The sequence below is a fragment of the Cygnus atratus genome, chromosome 22 (genome assembly GCF_013377495.2).
Source record: "Cygnus atratus isolate AKBS03 ecotype Queensland, Australia chromosome 22, CAtr_DNAZoo_HiC_assembly, whole genome shotgun sequence".
NCBI lineage: Eukaryota > Metazoa > Chordata > Aves > Anseriformes > Anatidae > Cygnus > Cygnus atratus.
The window spans coordinates 6,462,677-6,481,196 of NC_066383.1; the positions used below are offsets into that span (position 1 = coordinate 6,462,677).

General features: G+C 55.6%; 1 protein-coding gene across 1 annotated transcript in view; it reads left to right on the top strand.

Annotated features, from left to right (window-relative positions):
• Positions 1-18,520, top strand: part of DSCAML1 (DS cell adhesion molecule like 1) — a 97,406-nt gene that overhangs the window by 964 nt on the left and 77,922 nt on the right. Inside the window, exons 2-3 of the mRNA XM_035555770.1 lie at positions 6,830-7,147; positions 9,957-10,103. Of these exons, the coding sequence (XP_035411663.1) occupies positions 6,830-7,147; positions 9,957-10,103 (465 nt within the window). The remainder of the gene's footprint in view (positions 1-6,829; positions 7,148-9,956; positions 10,104-18,520) is intronic.

Genomic DNA, 18,520 nt, shown 5'->3' on the forward strand with positions numbered 1-18,520 from the left:
AGAGCTGGCTCCTTTCATGAGACTTCTCTTGCTGTCTATTGAATTACACATCTATCTTAATGCTAATCCAATGAAAAATATTTACCAAGGTTTAATAGGGCATCCTGTCCAGTGGCATGGCGATGATCAATTATTCCATCAATTATTAATTATGGAATAGCTGCTTTATTAGAGCTGGACTAAAACTGCATTTGGGAGCTTTAACCAAAATCGCTTTTGTTTAGGATCTGCTGAGCTGAACGTGCCAGCGTCTGCTTTGCTTACATTTGCATTTTTACTGTGCTAAAAGGAAAAAAAAAAAAACCACCACCACCAAAACCGGAAACAAATAGCCATCGAGGACACCACAGTTCCTCTACCTCCACCCCCAGTAGTCAAAATAATAACGAGCTGCACCAGGTTTATTGGTTTTGCATGTTTTGAGCCCCAGCTTCTTTGGAAAAGGGCTCTCTTCCCACAGAGCTATCTCTTCTGAGAAGAGCATATTAAAAGCCTCCATTAGCACAAGTCCTTGTGGCCTCATTTTCTCTTTTTTGAGAAATAAAATGTATCTTCAGTATTGAGCCGTCTTGGTGATGGAAAGTGTTAAAGTGAAATGGTTCCAAAGAGAGGACAGCAATACAATGGAAGTTTCATTATAATAATAGGATAAAAAAAATGAATTGCTTAATGCACGATAAACCTTTCAGATACTTAATATTTCTGGGCATCGAAGCACAACCTTTTAATATGTTCCTGCTGTAGAACAAGAGCTCGAATAGAAACTAAAAGCAAATAAACATTTGATCCAGGGGACCGCTGAAGTTTAGAAATCTCTGAATGGGCTGCACCTGCTTATTTCTCCCTTGCTCATAAAACAACAACAAAAAAATAGGTGCTTGGCAAGCAAACAAGCAGGGAGTTGAGCAGACAGAAGGTCTGGTGGCGTGAGTGTGAGCAGCCGCACCGAGGAGGAGGGGATGCGAGTGGCGAGCAGTGTGATGAAGAGCACAGTGGTCAAAACTGAGAGGCTTTGAGCTGGGAAAGCATCTCCCTGCATGTTCTTGCTGGGTCTCTCTGCCTGCTGATTTATATTGGCATTATATTTACATTATGTTCCTGTATTGGGTGCAGTGAACTATGCAACTTGCATTTTTTAATCTCTCCCCATCTCGGCCCCCCAGCGTGGCACAGCGCTCGTTTCTCTGAAATGAAACATGGAAACCTCATTAAATGCACGGAGGAGAAGGCTGCAGCACTGAGCTCCTCACCATGCCCGGCGTGCATTTAGCCCGCGGATAGCCAACATTTCCCAGCACAAGGAGCCACGATGGCAACTTGCCCGGAGCCCTTACCTGCACCCGGCGTAGGCTTAGGGCTGCTCCTGCTTTTGGATGAGAAAATCGAAATAGGCAACCCTATATTTCTTGGTGCGTTTGCTCTCCGGAGGAATAGAGACTGCCTCGCTTGGGTTGCGAGTGCCAGGGATGTGCTACCGAGCAGCCCTTGCCGGAGACGGAGGCTGGTTGGGAGCTGCAGGCTTAGGTCTGGGCAGCGATGGCACGGGGCGCGTTCTGCTGCAGCGCCCGCGGTTCTGCCCATATGGTCCGAGGTGGAGGGATGAGGAGCGCTCTGTCCTCGTTTGAAGCAGCTGACGAAGCGAGAGCAAGAATAAAACTGGAAGCGTGTCTTTGTGGCAGGAATCCTTCTGACATGGCAGCATGTGAGTTTTGAGCTGTGCCGTGGATAATATGAAGTCATCTCACACCCAAATAAGCAGACTGCTAATGAGCGCGACTTCCTAGGAGGGCATGAGGGAGGAAGGTGTTTGGATGTCGCAGCAGCTACAAAGCGTGCTTTAATGGGAAGCGTTTGCAGTGGCTGGTTCGGGTCCAGAATGTTTCTTGTCTTTGAAATCTAAATTATAGCCAGCTACATATTTTTGTGTTCTAATTCTGTGAGTTACCCTTTCCCTGCTTGGAGATCCTTTAGGAATAAACCTGAAGGCATACGATCTGCATATTGCCATCATCACCTGCTAGCAGAGCTGTACCAAATATTTTGGAAATCCATTTCCTGACTTTTGCTAGCAGCAGCTGCCTCTTGGAAAGGCTGTTGGGTTTCATTTCCGTGGGAGAAAAGGGAGCAAGCACAACTTAAAGGGGAAGGGATGAGGTGTGTGAGCTCCCTTTCACCGCTTGGTTTTACTGACCCGTTTCCCACGTCTCTCCCTCTCCTGTCACCCACGGGGCAAAAATCCTTGTCTATGCTTTTTAGAGTGAGTGTGCAAGCTGTGGTTTGCTGGAGTCCTGGGCTGGTGGCTCTGGAGGAAGGCCAGCAGCAGGTGTGCGTGGCCTCTGGTGCATCCCCCGTCCTGCCCGGTGTGCCTGCCCGGCCTCCCTGCTGGCACCGTGCTGTGACCCACCTGGGCCACATCCCTGCTGTCCTCTCGGGACCTGGACTCTGTATTCAGCATGGATGCGGCTGCTGCCTGTGGTCCCTGGGCTGTTCCCCACCTCCTGGAGGAGCTGAGGGAGGCTGAAGGGAGCTGGCGCAGAGCTGGGGACGCATCCGGCCCCGCGGGGATGGGGTGGTGCCACCGGTGCTTTCAGGCAGCTGAAGCAGGAGGTGACCCCAGCACCACGTTCCTGGGGCCAAGCAAATCAGCGGGGAGCGCTGCTTTTCCACGCAAGGGTTACAGCCTCTGCCTGGGTGCTGCTGTAATAGCTGGAGGTGGTTCAGGCCTTCATTTCCATGCAGATGCATTAAGGAGCAGGCAGCAGCACTCCAAGCCCTTCCCTGCGGAGGACCGGAGGCTGGGCTCTCCTCGCTCCATCTTCCCCCCCCCGAGGAGGAGGCTGCGAGCTCCGAGGCTGCCCCGGGGTGGGATTTGCTCTGGGGCTGGAGTGCCAGGGCTGGGGAAGGTGCTCGGGTCACTGCCCATGGGGTGCTGGGCTCCTGCTGAGCCCCCCGGGCCGTGCTGGGCATTTTAGGGGCGCTGCTCCCACCCCCAGCGGGGGTCCCTGGGGAGGCTGCACGGACGGGGACACGGCTTCATCCCTCAGGGCTGGAAAGGTGCTGCCATGGGGTGACATCCGTGTGGGAAAGCTGTGCTGCTGGCGGGGGGGTGAGCCTGGGCTCTGCTGGGTGTTGGAGAGCTTGAAGGGCACCAGTGTGTGCTCGTCCCCTCGCCCCACCGCTCCTCTCCCTGGCCCTTCCGTGGTGCCCCAGGCTGTCACTTCTTGCTGCCAGCTCCAAGGTCACTCCCTTCGTTAGCAGAAAGGTTATTAAAGCCTCCTGAAGATGAGGGCTTGATGGAAGCTTGTTTCAGGGAAGGCCAAAAGCTGCCCCAGCACTACAGGTGTGCAGGCAGTGTCTGATGGAATTACTGCCCAAGCCCCCAGCAGCGGGGAGGAAAAGCTACGACTTGCCACCTCCGTGTAATTCCCACCCCGCTGTGTGTGCCAGGCTTCAGTTCACCTTCCCCTTGAGCAGGGCAGGTGTCAACCACCCTTAATGAGGATAATAAACGAGTGGCGAGGTGGTGATTAGCCCGCAGTTCTTCACAGCCTCCCTGCAGCCCATCGCAGCTAGGGGCTGGAGAAGCCCCAGAGCCTCGTGGGGTCCCTTTGGCTGCCGCTGGGCTGCCTGAGCACAGGAGGGACGTCTTGGGCTAGGTGCTGCTGGGAGGATAAAGAGAACTGGAGTCTAGCACCTGCCCTCCCTGTGGTGCTGCCAACCTTCCCTGTGAGTGATGGCAACGTGCTCGGACGTGGCAAACGGTCGAGCCTCAAGTGGTCACTCATAAAGAAGCCCTTGAGCAATCACTGGTGTTTGTATCAGCCAAGCTGGACTGCCTGTGCCCAGAGAATTGCACGTGCACCCTTGAAATGCATCCTGTTTAGCCTTTTGCCATCTCTGCGGGGCTTCCATCCAGTTACCGATGTGCAAAGACCTTGTTTAGCTCTGAGAAGCTGGGTTTGGGGATGGCTGAGGGGTCCTGAATGCTAACACAGGTGATGTATGTGCATCGAGGGCAGGAAAAAAATGCTTCCTACTTCAGGAGAAACATCTCTAATTGCACTCACGTGCAGCTGGTTGTTGTCTGAGAAGTCCTAAATTCACTTGGTGACAAAAGGACAAGCTCTTCCGTGAGGTTTGGGGGTGAGGAAGGGTTGCATGGCTGGGCTCTCATCTGGGATGGCATTTCTGCGCTTCTGCAGCCCGTGCTGCCTCTCACGCAGGGCTCACACCTACATCTCAGCTGCCTCTTGCGAGGTACGTGACTTGCTGACGAACCCCGGGGTCAATTTATGGCCGCTCTGCCTTAGCCACTCGTTAGAGTAAATGAGCGCCTTCGGTACAGCACATCGCTCTGCAGAGCTGTGAGCGGCCGTGCTTCTGCTAGTTCTGGAGTTTGGAAAGTCCAGCCATCAAGACTAGTAAATATTCCTAAGGGATGATAGCAAAATGACTTGCTTCTCCCAGCTCAGAAAGAGATATTAATATTTCAATACCTCTAGGTTGCAATTTAGTACAATTTAAGAAGATTGCACTTCGATAACTTAAAATACCTGCCTTTCAGAGCAAGCCAGACAGTGTCCGGCTACGTGGTGGGCTTTGTGCAGATCTGCCTCACCAGCAGCCTGGGCTGTGGTGTTTGGTGCTGCGTGCCTGCCTCGCTGCAATTCCCCCAGCAGAAACCATCGCATGTGGAGTCCTCCGTAGCTGCCTCTGCTCAGGCTCCTGTGAATTAATGCCCTCAATATTTAGGTTAGGGTCAGCACATCTGACCAGATGTGAGCAGTGATTTCTGGTTTAAAAATACTGCGGTGCTATTTCTAAATATTTAATCTCTCGGTGATTTGGAGACAGTTTTATGAAACATGGAATTAGGATGGTGCTCAATGCTAAATGGTAAAGGAGATTATCTGGATTTAACTCTATGCGTCTGTCACATAACTATTGCCAATCCCATAACTTCCATTTTCTATTAAAAATCCCTTTCCCCCTTTGACCTGAAAAAGCTTCATGGCTAAGCTGAATTTCTGTTTATGAGGTATTTTTCCACTCTTGTCCCCCCCCTACCTCCAAGCCCCCTGGGGGGTGCCTGGTGAGATGTTTCCCTGTCGGGGGGCGGCTGCTCTCCCATTGCTGCTCCAGGACGGACCCCAGGACCCGTCTGGAGGTGTGGGCAAGGGGTGCAGGATGGGTGCACAGCATGCTCCGTGTGCTTGGACCCCTGTGCTCAGCTCGGGCGGTGGGCACTGCCATGACCAGCCTATAAATGTGTTGTTTTGAGTGCGGTGCTGGTGCTGGATCTCGCCTCTAGCTGGTCCCTTACATCCATGGCTTGCGGGGCTGCTCTGGCTGCGGTGTCCTTGGTGCAGGACCATCGGGCTCCGAGCAGGCAAAGGAGGAAATTTGGTCACTTTGGGTGATGGTTTGGTGCTGAGTACACAGAGAGCAAGACGTGGAGTCTCTCACCTCTGGTTTAGTGGTGATGAAAGGCACGTGGACATCAGTGCATGGCAGGACGGGGGCTGTGTGCAGGAAGGGCCGAGGGGCTGTGGTGCCCATGGCCTAGTGGAGAATGGTACTGAGCATACTGGGGACACAACAGGAGAGGGGTGTGCTCGCTGATCCCGCCTGAGGAAAACAAAACTCTTTTCCGTGGATGTGGGCAGCTTGGTGCTGTGGCCAACAGCACCTCCAGAGCCTTTCCTTGCCCAGCAGCTGCGCTGCGCTGCCGCGGAGGCATGGCCGCGAGGATGTTCATGCAAGGAGACTCTTCCTTTCTCCCCCCTGCTCCTGTTCCCTCCTCCCCAAGTTAAGGAATCGAGGTCAGGGAGGGTCCCCGGTGGCTCGTTGGGAGCCAGCAGCGCGGTGTTATTTGCGTGTTGGCTCCGCGGCACCACGAGCGGTGCTCTCAGCCAGAGCTATTAATACACCCGCCGAGGGCCGCTTTCTATATCCGTGTCCTGCCGCCCACGCGGAAAAGTGTGGCTAAAAAAAGAAAAAAACGAGCAAAGTGACTGGGGGCTGCCTCATCCGTATTTATAGGAGGCTTTGCTTGCTGTGGTGGAGAAGGGGAGCTCGTGGTCCTGGAGTGGGAAGGGGAGGCAGGAGAAGCGGGGTGCAGAGGTCTCCTCCCTGCTTCCCTGCAGCCATTCAAGTGCCCTGGGAAGCTTCTGGGCACCCAGGTGGCTGTGAGCTCCTCTAGGGTGGCGGGGCTGAAAGCTCAGGCTGAGGCTGGGCTCCCCCCTCTGACCCCAGGAGAGGACAGCAAGGACGAAGGCAGATTTCCTGCTCCTCTCCTGGGGCTGCTGCAGCACCTGGGGGAGCGGGGGTCTAGCACCAAACCTTCCTGCCCGGCTTGGGAGAGGCTCAGATGGGGCTCACCAACATCCCAGCGCCTTCCCTGCAGAGCTGCCTGCAGGAGGCAGGTGCCCCTGGGTGTCCTCAGCCCTGTGGGTGCTGAGGCACGATGTGACCGTGTGCTCAGGGCCACCAGTGCATGCACAGCCCCAGCTGGGGCCACACATCTGGCTGGGGGCACCCATGCGTGGAGGCATCCTCACGCTGTGCCTTCTCCCCACCGGGGGGGCGTCCTGGCACCCCCTTGTGCATGCACAGCCCCTAGCCGTCCTGGTTAGGCACTTGTGGTCCATGATCCGTGCTGCCAGCAAGAGCGCTGGCCTGTGAAGGTGGCCTTTATGCTTCCAGCTCGTGCACCGATGTCCCTGCGCTCCCTCCTTCTGCTCTGCCGTGCGTCGGGGCTGGGCTCGGGGCAGCTGCCCCGGTGGGGAGAGTTATCTGTAATAACCCATGGCCTCTGCTTCCTCCGCAGCTCTCACTGAAGATGTTGGAACCAGCCTCTACTTTGTGAACGACTCCATCCAGCAGGTCACCTTCTCCAGCACTGTGGGGGTGGTGATCCCCTGCCCGGCCGCGGGGTCACCCAGCGCCGTCCTTCGGTGGTACCTGGCCACAGGCGACGACATCTACGATGTGCCCCACATCCGGCACGTCCATGCCAATGGGACTTTGCAGCTCTACCCCTTCTCGCCATCAGCCTTCAACAGCTTCATCCACGACAACGACTACTTCTGCACCGCGGAGAACTCGGCTGGCAAAATCAGGAGCCCAAACATCCGTGTTAAAGCAGGTAGGAGCTTGGGGTTTTTGGGATTTTGATGAGGTGCTGCCTTCTGTCTGGTCTCCTGTGCTGTGTACCCGGTGTGGGGCAGTGATGCCGTGACAGCGAGCTGGTGCTGTGCCTGGAGGAGTGCTGAGCCAGGGCTGTGCCTGCTGCTGCAAGGGGAGTGATCGGGAGCAGAAGGGGCCGGGTGTGGGACAGATGGAGGCAGCCCGAGATGTGTTTGCCAAACAGCATCCTGCCCCTGATAAGAGCAAGTTCTGCAGCTCAGGTCTGCTGCCAGCTGTGGAGTGAGCTGCAGGGCCACGGTGCGGGGCTTGGGTGCCTCCAGCAAGTGCCTGGGGCAGTGGTGCTGCAGGAGAGGTCACCCCCCCGTGAATCAGCACTGTCACATCCAGCCACAAACAGGGTGTCCACGGCTGGGGGAGGACCTGGGCTACATCTGCTTGGAGCACAGAGCCCCCCCTGCGCCCCACGGCCCCTCTCAAACCTGCCTGCTCCCATTGCTGCATCCAGCCCAAGCATGCCAAGGCCTATTAAGCAAAGAAAAAAGGAGGAATATGGCAAAGAGCTGCTTCCAGAAGCCATTATAGTAAATTATTGACCAGGCTGAGGAGGGCTAATAGCCCGGGAATGGCTTCATTATGTAACCTATTAAAAGTGGGGCTAGCAGAGGGAACATGACAGAAGTGACTACAGGGTTTTTTATTTTAATACCTTGTACTGCAGAGTAAATTGGTATTAACCCCCCTCCCCAGAGTGAATTATTTACCAACATTATCAGGTTACCTATAAACCACAGCGGAGCGGAGGAGGGACAGCAAATGGTGAGGGTGTAATAAATGTGGACGTGCAGCAGGGAGCTGCTGCCCTCCTTGTGCCGGGGCTTTGTGAGGGTCCCTCGATCCCTGGGGACCACGGGGTGGGTGTCTCATGGGGCACCCAGCCTGGGGCTGGCAGCGTGGGGTGAAGCATGGTGCGGGGTGAGCACGGCCTGGCTGCCTGCCTGGGGGCAGCTTGTGCCTCTGAGGTCCTGGAGCCTGGGCTCGAATTTGCTAAAACTGGGGAGTTTCTGCAAATTTGCCTGGCAGGGAGTGAAAGGGGGTGCTGTGGTTGTGCAGGGCTCACACGTGAGGATGCTCTGGAGGTGCTGCAGGGGACACATTTTGCCCCTGCTCCTCGCCTGCCCTCCTCAGCTCAAGGCAGTGCTCAGCCTCCGCTGCTCTTCCCCATGCTGAGGGCTTTTTTGGGATCACAGCAGGCTGGTGGCAGGGCTCAGTCCTGGCTTAATGCCCCCCTGTGAGCAGGCCTTCAGCTGGCAGCCTGTCCGTCTGTGCCCCATTAGCAGGTGCAATTAGCAGGCACAATTAGCAGACACTTCACAGCGGGGCCACGTGCGGGGTGCTGGGGCCACCAGGACAGCCCGGCTGTGGTGGTTCCCGGTGCTTGGGCTTTATCCTGGTTGGAAATGGCTGCGAGACGTCCCCCTGCTTCTGCATCCACCCAGTCTCTTGTGTCCCCGTTGCTCTCCCCTGCTTTGTGATGGCCATGCAAGTAAAACCAATTAAAGCTGTATGAAGAAAGCAAATAAAACCCAATTAAAAACATGAGGAACTGGAAAAGTCTCAAAGCCTTGGGAAACCTGGTAGTGAGTGCATGGAGTAAATCTCTCTAGCCAGTGGGAAGCTTTCAGTGTGCTAGTGGTGGCTTTAATTCACCCCTGGGAGCAAGAGGCTTGGCAGCAGCAGGGGAAGCCGGGGCTGGCTCAGCATGGAACAGGGTTTGGGGATGCTGGGGGCAGCCGAGGGGCTGGGTGCAAGGGGCAGCAGCCGGGCTGGATGGTCCTCGTGCTCCCTGCTGGCCTTTAAAGCCTGTGAATAAGCCTCGGCTCCATGTGATTAAGGAAGCTTTTGCTACCTAATCTGCTTCAGCGCTGGTGTCCCTTTGTGTGGGCTTCTCCCCTGCAGCCCCAGCTCGCTGCCTCCGCTCTGGGGCACCCAGTAAATAGCAGGGCAGCTGGGGGGTGGCACATGAGGGGCATCTCCTGCAGCTGGCCATTTATTGCTTTATGGCTGTCACCTCCCTGCCAGCTGGCGTGTGGCACCGGCAGGAGGTGTCACCCATCACCCCAAGGAGACGGGGTGGAAATTGCAGCACCCCTCAGTGCTTGCTTGTTGGGGTAGGGTGCATTGCCAAGGGGTGCTTTCCGCTCGAGGTAAACATCTTATTTTTGTGACCTTTGGAGTTTTTTTCTGAAGAGATTTGTCTGCTGCTTTTGTTCTGGCCGTGGGGTGTCATTAAATGGAGGAAATGGCTGTCCCCCTCGTGGTGGCAATGTCCAGGTGTCCTACAGGGCACAGGTACTGTCCCCAGGTGGAAGCAGCTGCGCCCCTGCATTTGCATCCTTGGGGTTCCTGGTGCCTGCCGTTGTTCCTGGGCAGGGCGATGGTTCCTGGGCACAGCGATGTCTCATTTGTGCTGACGAGGCTGGGGCAGACCCAGCTGCCCTAATGAGAGCTGCAGGAGGGCTTGGCACTGGGGAGCACTCTGCTACTGGGTTGTGCATCAGCCCGAGGGATGGGGCAGCTCACAGGCACCCCGTGACAAGGACAAGGCTCACAGCACCCCGTGGGGACTGGGAAGGTGAGCAGCAGTGTTACCTTGTGCTGCCTCTGCTTCTGTGTGGGCCAAGTGTTGTGGATGGAAGCAGTTTATGGCTGGGTGGGTTTGTTTGTTTGGGAGATGTGGGATTAAAGCGAAAGGAAGCGTGCTTGCTTCCAGCGCCGTCACGCCACCAACCATCTGCTCTTCTTCGCAGTTTTCAGGGAGCCGTACACCGTTCGGGTGGAGGACCAAAGGTCGATGCGTGGAAACGTGGCTGTTTTCAAGTGCCTCATCCCCTCTTCAGTGCAGGAATACGTTAGTGTTGTGTCCTGGGAGAAAGACACCGTTTCTATCATCCCAGGTAAGAGAGGCACTGCTCTGAAGACACCATGTGCTCTTGGAACATTTTGGCCTGCTCTGCCATGTCGGGCTGAGTGTCGCGGAGAATGTTTTTGTGGTTTGTCGTCTCTGCTGCCAAAGCCAAGGTTTTGTTGCTGAACATGTTGGGGCTTCGTACTGGAGAAGCCTGGTGGTGCTGCGTTCGGGGTCCATGGTGCTGCGGCTGTGCTCTGAGCATCGCTGTGCTCGCGGGTGTCTGGTGTAAGCGTGGCAGTGTGTGTCCTGTCCTTGTGTCCCCCACGTGCCTGTGCACCAGCTCACCTCGGTGGCTGTGTGGCACCTGGGGCTGGGACAGCAGCGCTTGCCCGTGCTGTCCCTGTCCTGACCCGCAGCCAGCTGGCTTTCCCTGCCGTCAGTGGCACACAAGTCAATATTCCAGCCTTCCTCGTGTGTTTTCACAACGGCTTCAGCCATGGGAAGGGGAACTCTGTTAAAGGCATCGTGTGCCTCTGTGTTGGCACAGGAAGCCACTTGGCTACCATGGCTGGATGTGTCCCACCCAGCACCAACGCTGCTGTTGTGGTTTGTGGGTCGGGGCCACGGGAGGGACAGCAGCGCCTGTGTTTTTGCAGGGATTTTGCAACCCTTGGGTAGTTCCCTGCAATTTTTGGCATGTACTGAACACCCTGCGTCCCGGTGAGAGCAGAGAGCCTCGAAAAGCAGAGTCTTGCCCCAGCTGGTCCCCTGGGTGGGACATGACCTGGGCGCCTTGGTGTGGCCAAGCAGGAGGGGAAAGGAGCAGGGGACATGGGTGCGCTGTGCTCCTGGTGTGCTGGGTCCTGCCGGGCTCGTGACAGGCTGGGAAGCAGCACGGGGATACAGGCAGGTGCTGAGCACTGCGTGGAGCCACCAGCGTCCCCATGTACCGGGGTGACCTCTTGGCTCCCTCCCTGGCTGTATTGATGGCAGCGCTGGCTGCCCTGCGCAGTGTGTGTAAGCTATAGCAAAGCAATCGATGCTGCTTTCCCCAGGGGATCCAGAAAGAATTAAAGGATTTTGCCCAGAGTGAGTGCTCAGTGCTTGATATTTGCTCATAGGTCAGTAAGTCCCGATGCTCCTCCGGGGCTGGGCATCGCCACGCTGGCCACGCGGTGGGGACGTGCCCGGGGCAGGCACCGGGGAGTGGCAGCTGGGGGGACAGCCTGGTGCCAGCCGCTGACCATGCAGGGGAGGGGATTTGCTTTAATCCGCCTTGCAGGGATGTTTCCTAAGGAGCTTAAGGAGCAAAGTGCTTCACCTGGAGGGGCACGAGCTTCCTGAGGGCTGCGGTGGCTCTCGCTGGTGGCGGCCCCTCGGGGCGCAGCTGACCTGCTGGCTCAGCGTTGCCCGCTCCTCCTGCTGCGGGGCTCTGGGGGGTCTGTGCAGCACCGGCTGCCAGGTGACACCCGGGAGTGGTGCTGAGCCGGCGGCCGGGGCAGCAAGGACACCTCTCAGACACCCGCTGTGCCGGTCCTGGCGCTGGCACCGAGCCTGTGCCGGGCGGCAGAGCCGGGGCACTGAGCCAGCTCCCTTGCCATGGTCAGGAGCTGGGTTTATGGTGCCCCTCCTCCCCAGCAGTGACCCACTTCTGACAGTCTCGGGATGAAATATTGCATGAGACTCCTCGCCTCCGGAGCACGGTCTTCCCCGGGCAGGAGTTGGGAAGGATGCTCGTGCAATGACGGGCAGCTGCTCCGTGCCTGCAACAGCCTTTTGCCCGGGAAGGGAGATTTTGGTTTAGCAAAGAGCCTTCCTGAGTACAAATCTTTCTGGCATTTCTGGGTGTTTTGTGGTATCACAGAAATGCCCGTTTTGTTTTACTAGGTGAGAAACCCCTGGGTGGTCTCTGAGGCCCGTGTACAAGCCTTTTTGGGGGGGGTTTGCCCTTAGGCCGGCCGCTGCTCGGAAGAGGCACGGGAGGTGCTGGCAGGGCGCAGGCTCGGCCACAGCCTCAGCACGGCCCTGGGGAACGGCTGCATCTGCCCTAACGCAGGGTGTGAGGTGGGGTTTCAGTGCCCTGCTGCCTCTGGCAGGGCTCGCTCGATGGGTGGGGATTTCTAGCACTGCCCTGCTGCTTTGGGTGCTCCCAAGGGTGCTGAAAACCCTGGGGACTCAAACGGCCGCCCTGAGGAACTTGCGCTGTGCGGTGGAGCTGGGTGGGCTGTTTGCATGCCAGGTGTTTGTTGCTTCTGGTGGTTTCTAAAGCTGTTTTTTGTAATGAAATGAGTAGTGCTTGGCCAGGGCTGCTCAGCCCTTGTCTCCTCCAGCACCTCTTGGGAGGACGAGTGGTGGTTCCTGGGGCTGGAGCGCACAGACACCTTACAGCACGTCATCTGCTCGAACCACTGCCTGGGCTCAGCGCTGGTAATAGCTCTGCAGGCTCTGCTGTACTGCAGCTCTGCTTTCAGGAGCAGAAGGCACAAAACTTGGGGCTTTGCTTGGCACCGTGTCCCTGTCCCCAAGCAGCTGGCAGGCGCGGGTGGTGCAGACCCCACAGCCGAAACCCCTCATCATGGACCGAGCCCCGGGTGAGCCTGGTGCTGTGCTGGCACTGTGCTCCGGGGACGGATCCACATCCTAACAGCTCTGCCCTGAATTTTCTTCTCACCTTGCAGCCCCCGGTGCTGCAGTGCATTCCTGGCACGTGGGAGCAGTGTGGTGTCTGCGCTCCGTCTGAAGAGCAGCGCGTTCGTCACCCGGGCGCCCGTGCGCTTGCATGATCTTAACCAGACTTGTTCCCAAGTTCGCTTTTGCGGTGGATTTTTTAATATGATGATTTAATTAGAGTGGAACAATTTTAACATTCTAAAGCAATAATTACCCTAAAGACAGAACATATAAATCGTGTTACAGTGCAGAGTCAACACAAGCAAACATGTTTTGCTGTTGGATTACAAATATAGTATCTGCCTGAAGCTTATTTTTTTTTTCTTGCGATCGCTAGAGCTAAAACTGGCTTTGCTGTTACCAAAAACATGCTCTCCTCCTGACCTCCAGTGAGCCTTTGATTCTGTCCTAATTCTTAGCGAGTAAGGCAAGGAGGGGGTTCCTGCTGCTCCGAGCGAGCGGTGTGGCTCGTGAACACACTGTGCCGGTGTGCTGAGCACTGCCAGCCCCCTCGTGCCAGAGGTGTGCTAACATCGAGCGTTGTACCGACAGCACTGCGTAGTGCTCCTCCAGTCATCCTCCAGAAACAAAAGGTCTGTGGAGGTACTGCAGCTCTTTCAGAAGTGAATCCAAGCCTTATTTGAAACTGGCTTTTTTTCCTACTATCGGTGCATGCAAGCCACTGCTCTTTCTGAAACTTTCTTCTAGGCTTTGTGGAGGACTGTGCATCCTCCTGCTAACCCTTGGTGCGTCAGGGCATGCACGGTCCTAGCAGGCTCTGTAATACATCCTCCATCCAGAGCATTCTGTGGCAGAAAACTTTCGTTTAAATGATTGTTTTCACCCTAGGTGCTTGCTTTCTGTAGTGTCCCTATCCCTCTCCCTGACCAAAAAAACATTTTATAGCCCAGAAATGGGGAAAATCCCTCCGTGAAAGGGAGGGCGCGCTTCCTGTGGCACTGCTGGTCTTGCAGGTGCAACCCCATCTTGCCACATGTTTCAGGAGCTTTGTGGTGTGCTTTCTGTTCTTCGTGGGGGTACAGGGTTGAAAACTGCCCCCTCCCCTTGGGTGATGGGTGGGGGACTTTTTGGGGCCTGCCTGGGGCTGGTGTGCACTGTGTGCTCCTCCCTGAGCACTGCTGTTGGCGCAGCGGTGCTCTGCTTTCAGAGGGTGCCTCTGCCTGGCTTCTCTTCATTTAAGTTCCTGACAAGTCTGTTTTTTTTTTTTCAGGAGCACCTACTGGGTCTATTTTAGGAGAGATCTTAAAACAATTGTAGCAAAATGCCTCGTGTCTGTATCGCACTGCTGCAGTGGGGGGTTTTGGTGGGGACTCGCGTTATTTGGTTAACTTGGCAACACTGAAACTTACCCTGAAATCAAAGATAAATTCTTTATAGAAGGTTATCCTGCACGTAAATCATCATTAGTGCAGCTCATTTTTGTTTAATGCCTACCTAACTGTGCCATAGTCTAAAAATGTGTATTTAGTGAAGTCAAGGGTTGCAGAGAAATTACAGGGTTTTCAAAAACCCATTTGCTTTGCTGGTGCTCACATCCAAATCAATCTTGCCTCTTGTTCTCAGCCTGGTAGCACACGTGCAGCACCACTCACAGGATTCTGGCATTTAACGTGGGCTAGTGCTTATTCAGAATAAAGCAGCAGCGCTTACAGATTTGGGGGTTGTGTACAAGATTGCACTTCACACCGAGGCTGTGATTTCAAACTCTGTTGCTATTGATGAATCTTGATGTATACTTGGGGGAGAGGGGTGGGAGGAGGCCGGGGAGGATGCAGCTGAGCAGCCTGCTGCCCGCGTCCCTCTCCTGCTCCGCGGGGAGGCAGGGGGAAGCTGCTGCCACGAGCCACCCCAAGAACCCGGCGTGGTGAACGGCTTTTTTTAAAGCCACATCTCCAGGCTGGGTGATGTGAAGTCCGGGAGCACATGCGTGGTTTGGGTTTGTTGGAGATGTATTGCATGTGCGACCGAGGGTGCCGTAGAGTCACTGTGCTGTAGTTGTGGTGACACAGAAATGGAGATTCCTGGCACTGACTTGTCCTCTCTCCAGGTACTGTGGGAATGTAACTTGATTTTGGCAGTCGTGGGTTCTGCAGGGCTGGGCACGTAGCGGTGATGCTAATGTGGACCCGATGTAGGTGGGCACCACCGGGGGGCACGTCCAGCAGCGGCTTACAAAGGCGGTGATGAGGGTAGGAAATGTGAGATGCTACAAAGAGTGGATTTCTGAGGAATTGTCAGCCCTTCTCCAGCAGTGAGCTCCCTGCTATTTCTGAAGTGTGCTCATTGGAGCTTTAGCTGGCTTTTCAAAAACTTCATTTGTAACCTTGGGAGCACAGGTGTGCGCGTGCAGTTATACCCAAACCATCCCTCAGCGGGGTTCGAGATGTATTTACACCTCGGTTTGCCTTTTCTGGCACAAATGTGTTGTCTGCCCAGGCTGTGCTGAAGAGTGCTGCTGGGTATGCTGGGCTGGGCAGAAATGATGGCTGGGGGGTGCTGGGCTCCGGCCTGGCTGCATCCCTGGAGCAGAGCCACAAGTGGAAGCTGATGGCTCTTGTCTCCATCTTGCCTGGGGTATTGGTGGTCTGGGGCTCAAGGCAGCACAGAAAAAGTGATTATTGGAGGCAGTGAGCATTACTACACCCATGAACCCAGTGCTGAGCTGCTCTTTGATGCTTTGGAGTCATGTACTCGATACGTTGTGCTGGAAACATGTCTAAATGCAACCCTTCTCAAGGTGCAGACTCTTTTGGGGTGCTGCTTTTCTCAATAGCTGCTGTTTGAGGGCTGCGGGGACTTGGATGTGCTGCTTTAGTCATTGGAGAGCCACAAAGCCCTCTCTCTGAAAGCTGAAACATGAAGCCTGCCAGAAGGATGGAACTGGGAAAAAAAAGTCACAGTTTTGTGAAGTTTTAATTGTTTTTGTGAATGTTCTTGTTTGAATGACGGCCTGTTAGGAATTCAGAAAGTATCAAAGCTGGTCTGTTCACAGTGGCTTAGACATGATCTTAATTTAAGGAGACCTTGCTGTGCTGTCTGCTGCAGTGTCCGACTCTGGGATTGTTGAGCTCATCCCAGCGGCTGTTTGGTGACATGGAGAAGCGTGACAGCTTTCTCATGGTTAAATACGACCATTCACCCCGAAGTGTACGCTCTTTTCTGCTGCACCTTGCCACATCTGCCACCCGTTCTCTGAAATATTAGAAGTGCAGCCATACACTAAATCCACTTGAATCTGTCTCGAAGCACAATGAGTGCGGAGGCACAGCGTGAGGCTAGGGGCAATTAAAACCCTGCTGTATTTATGGGGGCAATGCTCTGGAGCTGGGACTGGAGCTGCCAATGCTGCCTTGCCGGCAGACGTGTGCTGCGTGATGGGGGCAAGGCAGCTGATCCAGGAGGCTGGCCAGCCCGGACCTGGATAATCGAGCATTGTCCTTCCATCAATGGCCTTGTGCTGGGGACATCCATCCTGTGTTACTGCAGAAAAGCTGGAAGCCGGGACCGAACAAACACGGCGAGGTGAAAGACAGTCCTTGTTTGTATGTTGATATTTGTTAGGGGCAGGAGAGGAGATGCTGAGGACAGGTACGGGCTGTCAGCACTTTCATTCGGTTTTGCTGAGTGCAGGGTAAGCCCAGCTGGCTCAAAGCGAGCTGCCTGCAGCGAGCAGCTCCCAGTGGTCCAGGACCTGGGCACTCTTTGGCTTTGCCATCGCTCATGGCACAGCCCTGAGCCTGCAGCGGGCAGGAGCACTGCTCACAGACAGCACCGAGACGTGAGCTGGGACCGCTGGGCAAAGGCCCGGCAAGGAGCTGGCCTTTTCAGCTCCATTTCCCAGCTTCTCCCTGGTGGAGCAGCCTGATGTGATTTAGAGGAGCGTTGTCCGGCCCCGCTCTGGCTGGGGGTGCTGCGGGACCTTTTCTGCTGTCGGTCCCGAGATCTCCGGAGGTGTCCCGGCGTCCCCCCGCCCCTCGCCCCCTCCCTGGCTGCGACATGTGCCCAGACCTGTTACAGAGGGAAGTAGCTCCAGGCGTTATTCTCACCAAGTGGGGTGAGATTCTGTCTGAAATCATTTCATCCTTCCCCAGAGACTTGGCGTGAATTTTATCTAATCGCCATGGCAACAGATAAAAAAAGGTGTGAGCACATCTCCTTTTGCTGTGATAATTCAGATTTATATATTCAGATCAGATTGGAGTTAGAGATTTTAAAAGGAGCAGATGCAGCAGAAGGTGTGACTGCAAATAATGTGGTGCGAACGTTTGATGATCCTGCCCTTTAAGAGGGGAGAGAGCTTTCCTGCAGGTTTTTTTCTGGAATATAATTATTCCATCAAATCCATTTTAACAAGGACTCATTATAGCCCTGATAATGCAGAGTCACGTTGGAGACGATCTCACACACATGCACACACGCACAAAAAAAAAAAAAGGGGGGGGACTAAAACAAGTAAATAAAATGCATGTGGAAAGCGAGGGACAAGCACCCCATCGCCTCCAGATGCGCTGGGCTCAGCGGGGCTCTGCCTGCACCCGTGTGGCCACGGCCACTGTCTGCCTGGCTGCTGTGTCCCTGAACAGCACAGCTGCAGGAGGTGGCTGAGGGATGGGGTGGCAGTCCCTCGGCCCCATGAGGCCCTCGGATCCCAGAAATCCCGCGCAGCACAGCGCTCAGGACGGGAGGGCAGGAGGGCTGCGCCTGGCGGGGTTCAGCCTAGGCCGTTTCCCCCAGCTGAATCCTGACTTGGCAGAGCAGCTTTGGCTACCAACCTCGTCTAGCGTGCAGCAGAGCTCAAATGCTGATGCTGCAACCAAGAATTGCCTGAGAGTGCCGGAGCTGGGGCCATCCTGCGGGAGTGCTGGTGGCGGCTTTTGCTGTGCCGTTGGAGCTGCGCAAGGGCTGCTTCGTCTGAGATCAGAGCAAGCGAGTCCTTGACTGCTTTCTGTGCAGGGCAGAGAAGAAAGGATGCAGACGGTCGCCTGCGGAGGAAAGGTGCAGTTGATCTAGCACCTGGCGTCCCAGCCCCACGTGATGTCCTTGCCCCTGCTCCAAGCCCTGCGGGATGACGGAGCGTGAGCCAAAGGGAGCTTGACAAGCTCCAAGGCATGAAATACAGAGGGGCGTCCGTGCTTGGAGCTGCCATCTCTCTGCCTACCTGTAAGCGTAAATCTTCCGCCACCCCGAGGAGCCGTGGTGCTGGAGGAAACGGAGAAATGGTGCGTGCAGGATGGGATGGATGGCTGAGGGCTTGGAGCAGCAGCACGAGGCAGGTGGGCTGCAAATCTCTGCCCGACACCTTCCTGCTGTGCCACCGGTGCTCTGCCCCAGTTCTGCCTTCACTGCTGCTGGCCTGAGGTTCAGGACAAGTTTCCAGGTGGGAGAGGTGCAGAGATGCTGAAGGAGCCCTCGCAGCACCCCAGTGCCAAGCACAGTCCCTGGGAAGCTGCTGGGAGCGGTGGGGGGAGCATCTGCAGGGGGCTTTGCTCGCTGCCTCGCAGGGGAGCACCTGAGTGCAGCACCTTTCTGGAGGCAGCAGCCGTGATACCTGCTGGGCACAAACTTCCCGCAAAGATTCTGGCGTGAGGACGAGATGATTTATGTGAAAGAAATTACACTGAAGTGGAGAGAGCAGAGGGAGGAGGAGACGCATGGAGGAGCACGGTCTGCTGGTGACAGCAGGATATGCTGCGTGGACTCTCCTGAGTCCCAGGGTGGCTCTGCACACTGGTACAGATTTTCTTCCAGTTATGCCCTGAATTTCAAGTTGTA